The following is an 11,346-nucleotide window of genomic DNA, read 5'->3' as shown; positions in this document are numbered from 1 at the left end:
TTACTGTGACTACGCAACTCAGTGCCCGGCGAAACATGACGTAGTGTTTTGTCAACAGAGGGCGGTTTGAATATAAACACAGGTCACATCGTCTATTGAGGTCAAAAGGAGGTTGTTCATTGGCCAATCTATTATGTGCGTTTCGATGTTTCGTCACCGTTTGATCTCAAAGATGGCGGCTGGATGACGTCAATGCATAAGGTCTATTGCAGCACCCTAACATACAGTTGTACCCACTGTAAACCCAATGACGTGCATGCACTCCAAAAAAACTCAAAGAAGTGTTATTCTATTCCACTGTGTGTATTTGAGGGACGTCACCCTAGAAACGATGTCAAGCTAAGGTTCAAATAATAATAGACCGATTGCGCTATACCAATGTTTACATGTGATCACGTGACCTAAAATGGGTATAGAAAAACAAAGCTACACAGTAATGACACGGGAAGACTCGTACCGAAGAACCACAATCGGCTGTATTTTCGATAAATAACACTTTTAACTCAAAACGAAGCCCTTTTTATGAATTTGAATTTTTTGACATTGATTAAAACCAAATTAATTTGCTGTTTGATATTTCCAGTATTCTACCACAAAAGAGGTTCCTTCTGAGAGTATATGGTTAGACTCATATTACTTTGGTTTCAGCGAGCTCACGCGCGCCGTGGATTTTGCGCTGTGCACGGCGTGAAGTCGGGCTGTGCCAAGGGAGACCGCGAAGTTGTCCGACTCTATGCTGACAGCTACGCCTTCTAATCAAATAATTTGAGGCTGAAAATAAAGGGATTTACAGCTTCTTCTGGAGATTTTTATTGCAAATATTGACTGCAAAATCATTACAATGGGGGCAATGTAAAACCACACTTTCTATGCATAGACACATGACATCGTGTGAACATTCTCGTGGAATTTCCTAGTAGGTGGAACTGTGTTTAACTGGCATTGTTCAGCCACCGGAAAGGTCCCATGTTACAAACTCCGAAATTCTTTAAAGTTATTTCGACCATTGAGTCTTTATTGTCTAACAAAATTGCAACAGTAATCATGTTTTTTGAAGGCACGTTGATATGCTGTACGCCGTGTATACCCATTACAGGTTGTGACGTTGTGTAGCGCAATCGGTCTATAAATAGACCTTTACCACGCTGTCACCATCTTGGCCATGTTCCCCGTTTCCAAATAACAGTAATGAATGCCAACCTTCATTGCGCATGGCACCAGGCTATTAATTCGTCCAACCTCAGTTTGATTAAATTGGAGTAAAATCACACAAAATGCATTTTATAACAAACGGTTACAAACGCTTAGACCAACTCGTCCGATCCAAGTCAACGTGTTCCTATAGTCGACCCGTGGATGACTACTGACCAACGTACATGCGCAGTGACGCACTCACTGGAACGACCCATTTGGAAGTCTAGCCAACCTTCTGACTTTTCGCTATTGAGTTTCTGGTTCCCCTCCCCCCCCCCTGAGCTTTTCACATGATGGAATGGAGAAACTTTATAAAAAATACCATAGCCTTTTTCAACAATTCCATGTCAAGGTTGTTGCTGTTGTTATAATAATGATGACGTGAGTTGTGCAGCCATTTTTCCTAGAAATTTAACAACAGTCTATAAGTTCCTGTGTATTCATCGTCACGAGTTCCGGTTTGCCCAACCGTGTCGTTCATGTACATGATCAATCCGTCAATACACACACTAGACATGTATGAGATCTTGCAACAAAATGGCCGTCAAAATCATTTTAATTTTGTCTGTAGCTGTGATGGTTTTCACTTGCGTGTACAATGTATATGGGCAGGAAGGTAAGGGTATTATATCAGTAATGTATACGGTTTTCTGTTTTATTAGTCGGCATTGATGGCGCACCAATCTCGTTTTAAAACTGAATAATTTCTTACCATTGCGTTGAGTCTGTCTATACGTCTATACAAAAACATTTTGTATGGACATCATTGATGTGATATTGATGTATTATTATTGTTGTTTTGTTGTCGTTGTAGTTGTCGTTGTTGTTGTTGTTGTTGTTGTTGTCAGCGACCAGACTACTATTTATTCATTTGGAAGTGTGAAAAAAGGATGAGCTATAATAGCAACATTCGTGCAAACATAGAGTTTCATAAATGGTATTCACAATGGAATGTTAGCGATTGTAATGATTATTTAGTTGATTATGTAACTTCTGTTTTGAAGTGTAAATGTTGGGCGCGATCGGTCAATCTGCGCGATCAACCGATCGCGCTGCGCTATTGAACGATCAAATTAAGATAAATTGGTCGCGCAGCAATCGGTCGATCGCGCACCAATCGGTCGATCGTGCACCAATCGGTCGATCGCGCAATGACATCTTTGCGCGATTGACCGATTGCGCTAAGAGTATTTTTCCCCGTTATCAGCGGATCGCGCAGGAAAGGCTTTGCGCGATCTACCGATCGTGCAGGAATGGGTTTGCGCGATCAACCGATAGTGCAGGAAAAATTTTGCGCGATCTACCGATCGTGCAGGAATGGGTTTTGGCGATCGACCGATCGTGCAGGTAAACTATTCCTTGGGGCGATTTCTCAAAGCAATAAAATTCATAGCAGGACAAATTTTCAGTATCACCATAGTGATTTATATAGTGACATCTCACTACGATTGATTTGCAGTTACAATCAATGTTACATCTTTGTGAATTCGGCCCCTGAACATCAGCCGATCGCGCCAAACAATTCCTGCACAATCGGCCGATCGCGCAAAACCATTCCTGCACAATCGACCGATCACTCATAACCATTCCTGCACAATCGGACGATCACTCATAACCATTCCTGCACAATCGGGCGATCGCGCAAAATCATTCCTGCACAATCGGCCGATCGCGCAGAGCCATTCCCGCACGATCGGTTGATCGCGCATGTTCGTTGCCGAATGTTGCGCGATCGACCGATTGTTGCGCGATCGACCGATTGTTGCGCGATCGACCGATTGCTGCGCGATCGACCGATTGCTGCGCGACCAATAGATATTTCAATAGCGCAGCGCGATCGGTTGATCGCGCAGATTGACCGATCGCGCCCAACATAAACACTTCTATTCCGCACCTTGTAGATGGTGTGGTTTGATCTACATGGCCCTTCAGTGATTTGCGTAAAAATTAGACTCTGACTCCGCATTTCAGGGTTTTAAATCAAAATTGTTGATACAAAGTAAGATCAATTAAAGACAGTGGACACTATTGGTAATTGTCAGAGACCAGTCTTCTCACTTGGTGCATCTCAACATACACATAAAATAACAAACCTGTGAAATTTAAGCTCAATCGGTCGTCGAAGTTGCGAGATAACAAAGAAAGAAAAAACACCCTTGTCACACGAAGTTGTGTGCCTTTAGATGGTTAATTTCGAGACCTCAAACTCTATAAACTTGAGGTCTCGAAATCAAACTCGTGGAAAACTACTTCTTTCTCAAAAACCATGGCACTTCAGAGGGAGCTGTTTCTCACAATATTTTATACCATCAACCTCTCCCCATTACTCATTACCAAGTAAAGTTTTATGCTAATAATTATTTTGAGTAATTTCCAATAGTGTCCACTGCCTTAAAGTAAACATTATTTGTCTTTTCTTCTCAGCGGCTTGTGTAGCTGGTTTGGGTGATTATCAATGCAATAATGGACATGGATGCTACGACAGTTTCCAGAAGTGCGACTCTTATAATGCATGTGATGACAAATCAGATGATTTGAACTGTGGTAAGTATTGTTTGGAGGACCAAAAGTGGACAAAGCAATTTGCAATTTTTTTTTAATTGTAGAAAATGAGAACTAACTTTCAAGTAAAACCAGTTTTTTCAAAATCTTCATTTGGAATTTACTTTGCCAGTGACTGGCGGTCGAAAAGTAGACAACCCAAATTTTTACTAGCAGAAATTTGGATTTTACTTTTTGGACCAAACCAAATTTAGTAGTAAAAATTTGGAAATTTGGTTTGGTCCAAAAAGTAAAATCCAAAATTCTGCTAGTAGAAATTTGGAAATTTGGTTTGGTCCAAAAAGTAAAACCCAAATTTCTGCTAGTACAAATTTGGAAATTTGGGTTGTCTACTTTTCGACCGCCGGTCACTGGCAAAAAGTAAATTCCAAATTTCTGCTAGCAGAAAATGGCTTTACTTGAAAGTATATTCTCATTTTCTACAATCAAAAAGTTTGAAAATTGCGTTGTCCACTTTTGGTCCTCCATAATATTGCCTTACTATAATACTGTACTGAAGTAACATAATATTGATCTTTCCCGCACAATATGAGTTTAAATTAAGGCTGGGTCTGTACTTGTACAGTCATGCAAGAACAAAAGAAGAACAAAAACCAAGTTAATCCTCAATTCCATTCGATGTGGGGTGACCAAGACCCATCGAGTTATTTTCCATTCAAATAATTATAAACACCGCATCTTACACTTGCATCAATTTCTGAACGTTCGCCATTAGGAAAACAAGACTCGATGGAGCTGTCGACATTTTCACTGCGCGACTGCCGCCAATATCGAAAATATTACATTTTTTGTGTGAACAAGCTTTTTGTTTATTCTCCCATTGACTGATTTTTAGAAAAGTGTAACATTTACAACACGTTCTACTGCCCGTCATCTCGTCAATGTGTTTCAAAGGATAAGGTATGCGATGGCAGTCAGGATTGTCTCAATGGTGAAGACGAAGATGTCACTTATTGTTGTATGTATTGAGTTTTGTTGTTACTATCTGTTTATGATTGGGAAAGGCACATAATATTTGTTCTTAAAATATTGTGTGGTATAGTATTAATGGCATATTTGTTCCTCGCGGATAAAGTCGGGTGTTTCCTCGCTCCTGTGATAGGTTAGCTATTTAAAAATAAATAATATAAATAATAATATCGAAGTCTTATATAGCGGACGTATCTACCAAACAAGGTACTCAAGGCGCTGAGTATATACAAACTTTCAGAATGATAGGTAATTGCAGTGATGAATTTTGAGACCCAATTATTTAGCACCTTATAAGGGTTTACAAGGTGCTATACAGCACATACAGCAACCACAGCCAGGAACACCGGGGCGAACCCCTTCTCTTTTCGAAAAGTGCACTGGGTTCTTTTACATTCGTTACACAACACATGGGACCAACGGCTTTACGTCCCATCCGAAGGACGAAGCAATGGTAAGTGTCTTGCTTAAGGACACTAGTGTCACGGCTGGGGATTCGAACCCACACTCTGCTGATCAGAAACACCAGAGTTTGAATTCGGTGCTCTTAACCGCACGACCACGACACGTCCATTTAGGGAAATAAATCAATTATTTGACAACTAATGAGCCCAAATATTTCTACACGTTAGTTGGGTATGCCACCAAGAAGCCACTTCGAGTTGAAAATTGTGGGGAAATGCGTAGAAAATAATATTACATTGGTTTGATCTATGGCCCTCCAGTGTTTTGTGTATAATATGGCTCTGATCGCAAGTTCAGGGTTTTAAATAAAAAAACAAATCGAGACATACTCAGATCAAAACATTATTGTCCATTTCTTCTCAGCTATACGTTGTGTGTCTGGATTTGGTGATTATCAATGCAATGATGGAAATGGATGCTACAGTGATTTTGAAAAATGCGACTATTACAATACATGTGATGACAAATCGGATGACTTGAACTGTGGTAGGTATTGCCTTGGTAAAAACAACTTCGAAAGTACACAACCTTTTACAGTAAACAGAAAATTATAAAAAGGGAACATCAGCATTCACTTGTAATAAGTGCACACCTTTCGAAGTGTCCTAAATAACCCAATAATCATTGGGTAAATCTAACCCTCAATTCCATTCGATATGGGGTGTCCAAATAAGACCCATCGAGTTAGTCTCCCTTCAAATAAAAAACACCGGTTTTACACTTGTATCAATTTCTGAATGTCCGCGCAGTATAGACGATGTGGCCTATGTTTACATTCAAACCGCCCTCTGTTGACAAAACACTATATTCGTCATGTTTCGCCGGGCACTGAGTTGCGTAGTCATAGTAAGATTGCGTAAACTTTCTAGCTGGCTGCCAAAACACAAAGGTTTTGCCCGGCGGTATGCGCGCGAATCATGTTATGGTTTTTGTGTGACGTCAGAGGTCAACAAACCAAGACTCAATGGGGCTGTCGACATTTTAACTGCGCGACTGCCGGGCTATTTCAGATGTCATAATGTAAGTTAGCTAACAGAAGTAGTAACCTGGTTGACGAGGTAGTAAACAGTGTTTGATAAGTATTTACTTTCACTTACCCTTTGCTGTTGTTAACTACTAACAGATATGTGGAGTATCGGGTGCACCGCCGCTACAATATCGAAAATGTTAGAATTTTTGGTAAGCACGCTTTTTGTTTATTCTCCCAATTGACTGATTTATTAGATAGTTGTACCGGTACCTTGTCTTTCTACTGCCCGTCATCTCGTCAATGTGTGTCAACGTTTATGGTCTGTGATGGCAATCTGGATTGCATCAATGGTGAAGACGAAAGCGAACCTGCTGGTTGTCGTATGTATTGAGCTTTATTGTATCTGTTTATGCTCGACTGCTTCAATTGCAACTGAAAATCACAAACAAAAACAACTTCTGGATGGAAACGTGGCAAATTTACACTTCCTATTGTTCAAATTAAAGTCCAATCTGGGCCAAATTTCATAGCGCTGCGTAACGGTAAGCTTAATTTGCGTGCTTATTTGATCTATGATATTTAGTGATTTGCGTTTAAATTAGGCTTTTGACGCATTTTATTCACGCATTATTTTCAGAAACGTATATTATTAGTATTGTGTGTATGTATTGCATTTTAATGCAAAGAAATTTTCCTCCGTGATGGCACGACCATTAAAGATGAATTGAATTTAATTAAATTGATTCAGGATTTTAAAGGCAGTGGACACTTTTGGTACTAGTATAACTATAAGCATAAAACCTTACTTGATAACGAGTAATGGGGAGCTGTTGAAGGTATAAAACATTGTGATTACAGCTCCCTCTGAAGCGAAGTAGTTTTCGAGAAAGAAGTATTTTTCCACAAATTTGATTTTGAGACCTCAGATTTAGAATTTGAGGTCTTAAAATCATGCATCTGAAAGCACACAACCTCGTGTGACAAGGGTGTGTTTTCTATAAATAATATCTTGCAACTTTGACGACCGATTGAGCTCAAATTTCCACAGGTTTGTTATTTTATACAGATACAGCAAGTGAGAAGACTGGTCTTTGACAATTACCAATAGTGTCCACTGCCTTTTAACCAAAACATTCGATTTATAAATTTGATCAAATATTCTGTCATTTTGTGTCACCAGTTACGCCCTGTACGGATGGTACTGGTGCTGTTCAATGCAATGATGGAAATGGATGCTACGATTTGGGTCAAAAGTGCGACGTTTTTAATGAATGTGATGATAAATCAGATGAATTGGGCTGTGGTAAGTAATGTCTTAATTATAAAAACAGTTTAAATTCACCCAGAGCTTATAGTAAATTAATAACTACTATATATATATTTTTTTTTTTGTAGTCTAATACTGATGTGTAATAAGCAAGTTATACTGCGAAAAAGAATTACCCCAAGTAAAAAGATCCTCAAGTGAGACTCGAACCCAAGATCGTTGCTTGATAAAGCAAATATCTTGCTTACCGTAGACCACTGATAATGTTTTTTTGAGAGAGGGCAGTCCACATTCTATACTTAAAAAAGGCAGTGGACACTATTGGTAATTACTCAAAATATTTATTAGCATAAAACCTTACTTGGTAACGAGTAATGGGAAGAGGTAATTGGTAGCCTAAAATAAAACATTGTGAGAAACGGCTCCCTCTGAAGTGGAGTAGTTTTCGAGAAAGAAGTAATTTTCCACTGATTTGATTTCGATACCTCAGGTTTAGAATTTGAGGTTTCGCGAAATCAAGCATCTGAACGCACAAAACTTCGTGTGACAAGGGTATTTTTTCTTTCATTCTTATCTCGCAACTTCGGCGACCAATTCAGCTCAAAGGTTTGTTATTTTATGCGTATGTTGTGACACAGCAAGTGATGAGCAAACTGGTCTTCGACAACTACCAACAGTGTCCAGGCCGTCTTAAGTAGTCCGTGCCGCTTTAAACTCATAGCATTATCAGGCCTGGAATTACAACTTATTCATCAATTGATGATGTCCGTTGAGAGAGAAGGCAATCCAAATCCTATACTTAACAGTGGTTACTGCAAACAATGAGAATTAAAGTAATGGGTTTTTCTCATAGAATCATCGACATAATACAAATTTGTTTTTAAAGCTGTTAACATTTTCACTGTGAAACTGACGCCACTATCCAAGATTTTAAACATTTTTTTTAAAGCACGCTTTTTGTTTATTTTCCCAATTGACTGGCTATTAGATAATGGTTGTAACCATCCTAACTATTTCGTCTGCCCGTCAAATCTTCAATGTATAGACAGGAGCCTCGTCTGTGATGGCCAACCGGATTGCCTCAATGGTGACGACGAAGCCGCGACTTATTGTATGTATTAATTTTCAATATTTTATCTGTTTATTCTTGACACCACGATAATCCAAGAAGGAGAAAACTTGGGCCTGCTAAAAGGAACATTATACAAAAAAGAAAACACTCGTTAGCATTATTTCTACGATTGGACAGACTGGCCACTGAAAAAAAGATAGAAGACAACTACAAGCGTAATTCAATTCTGAAGAGTTTTAAAACTCATGTGTCATAGCTTGTTGTCGTAAGTTTTGAGAAAAGAAAGAGATCTACAAACCGCTCTCCCGTGTTAGAACTAAACTACACATAATTACTTTATTTGAAGTGAACATGAAACACGCTTTTATCTAATCTGACTGTTTATGGTGTTTAATTTTGAGTACGCAAGAACCTGACACTTTGTATTATGCAACCAGATTGCAGAATTCAGATGGTCGGACTTCAGTTTGTGTTAAACCGGTTGTCAAAACTTTATTTTGCCCCAAATGTTACAATATCAATTGAAACCAATGGTGTATTATAACATAAACGTTTGGTAAAACAACAGTATACTTACTTGGTGTTTATCAACATATTTTTCAAAAACATGCACATATTTTGGTCTCAATCTTGGTAAAAACACCATTATTGCAGAATGATGCCTCATATGGAACCTTTCACAGATTCAGTTTATTTAATTGTTTAGAATTCTCTAAAACTTCAATACTTTTGTGAAAACAAAATTGTTGTTTTTTAATCGTTTCTTCCAGGCCCCACTATTTGGAACTATTGGAGTAGAGGTCAGATGGCAGGAATTGTCATCGGTTTTGTCATCTATCTTGTCACTGTCATCGTCATTGTCGTTGTAGTGCGGAAGAAATGCAAGAAGTAATCATGGAGACCACCAATGCCTTAGTTTAGTCTATACGCGACTATACTGTTTAATAATTTTTTTTTTTAATGTAAATTATTATAGCGCTTCAGCCCTGTGTGTTCCCTCGTTATCTTTAACGCTAGGTTTACCAAACGAGAAAGTTGTTCCATTTGTACAACATGATGCGTGGCAGTCTGCAAGTAAGGTGCAATAAACACAGAGGCAACACGTTTGTATGGGCACTTGTCTTCTTCAAATTGTAAACATCTTTCCTACCATTTAAACAAAATTGAATATCAAGTTGTGACTTATGCTGGAGGAACGAACACTTTTTTGTTGTAGTACTATATTGAATTTTTATTATATTTTTTAATAAAGTAGATGCCTTGTAGTACGATTGTGTGGTATCAACCACAATAGTTATAATGTTAAAGACAATGGACACCTATTGTCTTGAGGAACGAACACTTTTTTGTTGTAGTACTATATTGAATTTTTATTATATTTTTTAATAAAGTAGATGCCTTGTAGTACGATTGTGTGGTATCAACCACAATAGTTATAATGTTAAAGACAATGGACACCTATTGTCTTCTCACTTGGTGTATCTCAACATATGCATACAATAACAAACCTGTGAACATTTGAGCTCAATTGGTCGTCGAAGTTGCGAGATAATTATGAACAAAAAAACGCCCTTGTCACACGAAGTTGTGTGCTTTCTGCAGCTGCTTGATTTCGAGACCTCAAAACTCTGAAAAATTGAATTAATTATGTACAAGAGAGCAGCAAGTGGTGTCAACGGAACATCTTAAATAGAGGTTGTATGCTTACGAGTCGTACGAAATTGCCTCCTCACTGAAAAAAACCCCGAAACCTATAGACACAAAGGCAAAACCTAAACTGGTGCTATTTGGGTGACGGTTGAAGCTTCGCATAGTGTGATCATAGTAATAAACTTGCGGGTATACAACTCAATTCAATAATATGATGTATACTCTTTTATTGGAAAATTGTGCAATGAGAATTGATCAGTATATAATATATACTTGATGTGCCATTTTTATGACGTTTTTGTCCTTGTGCCCTTTTGTGCCTTTGTTATTGTTGTTGTCTGGATCGCCTTTGATAGTGATTATTTTCGCTTTTTGGTTATCCGCAGGCTTGTTCTCTGTGTAGTCTTATTTTTTATTGCTTATTCTTTGTATATACTGTTTGCCTGGAAATAAATAAATAAATAAATAAATAAATAAATAAATAAATAAATAAATAAATAAATAAATAAATAAATAAATAAATAAATAAATAAATAAATAAATAAATAAATAAATAAATAAATAAATAAATAAATAAATAAATAAATAAATAAATAAATAAATAAATAAATAAATAAATAAATAAATAAATAAATAAATCTATATAAAAATGTGTTACACATCTATCTAAAGGTAACAGAATCAAAACGCGCCTACAAGTCACACAAAATTAACGCAAATAATAAGTAGTAACTAGGAATTAAATTTGTAGGCTTAGCTACCAACAAAGGAGCAATAGCATGAGGCTGTTAGAGTAAGCCGAGGCCTTTGATACGAGTGTTGGCTCTGCAGAGTTAAGAATCAGACAAGTGAAGTCTCGATGTTTCCAACAGTATACATGGCCGTTTTCAGGAGGGGACACGAGCTATATCCTGATGAAGACAAGCAGGCTTTACTCTTAAAAACGTCGAGACCGACTCGGCTCTACCTCACTGCCAATACTATGTTTACATTAGAGCATAGGCGTCAATCGGGGGAGGGGAAGGGGGACAACTCCCAACTCTCCCCTAAAATGTCTTGTCTTGTCTTGTCTTGAAACGCCGTCAAGATATTACAAGACTATATTTGAGTTTTTTTTTTAGGTACAGTAACCATGATAGCAACAATAGGTGCATCATAGCTTGAAATAGGCATTAGTTCCAACATCTAGGAGGGGGC

At 37.9% G+C, this 11,346-nt stretch overlaps 1 protein-coding gene across 1 annotated transcript; it reads left to right on the top strand.

Annotated features, from left to right (window-relative positions):
* Positions 1–1,513: 1,513 nt before the first annotated feature.
* On the top strand, positions 1,514–10,609 carry LOC139947112 (LDL receptor repeat-containing protein egg-1-like). Its single transcript, XM_071944955.1, has 8 exons — positions 1,514–1,810; positions 3,619–3,738; positions 4,592–4,714; positions 5,554–5,676; positions 6,415–6,540; positions 7,341–7,463; positions 8,416–8,538; positions 9,270–10,609. The coding sequence occupies exons 1-8, from the start codon at positions 1,714–1,716 to the stop codon at positions 9,389–9,391; spliced, it is 957 nt and encodes a 318-aa protein (XP_071801056.1). The 5' UTR covers positions 1,514–1,713; the 3' UTR covers positions 9,392–10,609.
* Positions 10,610–11,346: the final 737 nt, after the last annotated feature.

This window comes from Asterias amurensis, chromosome 14, assembly GCF_032118995.1.
Source record: "Asterias amurensis chromosome 14, ASM3211899v1".
NCBI classification, from domain to species: domain Eukaryota; kingdom Metazoa; phylum Echinodermata; class Asteroidea; order Forcipulatida; family Asteriidae; genus Asterias; species Asterias amurensis.
Note: the sequence above shows the minus strand (reverse complement) of the source record. Positions and strands in the feature narration are given on the sequence as shown.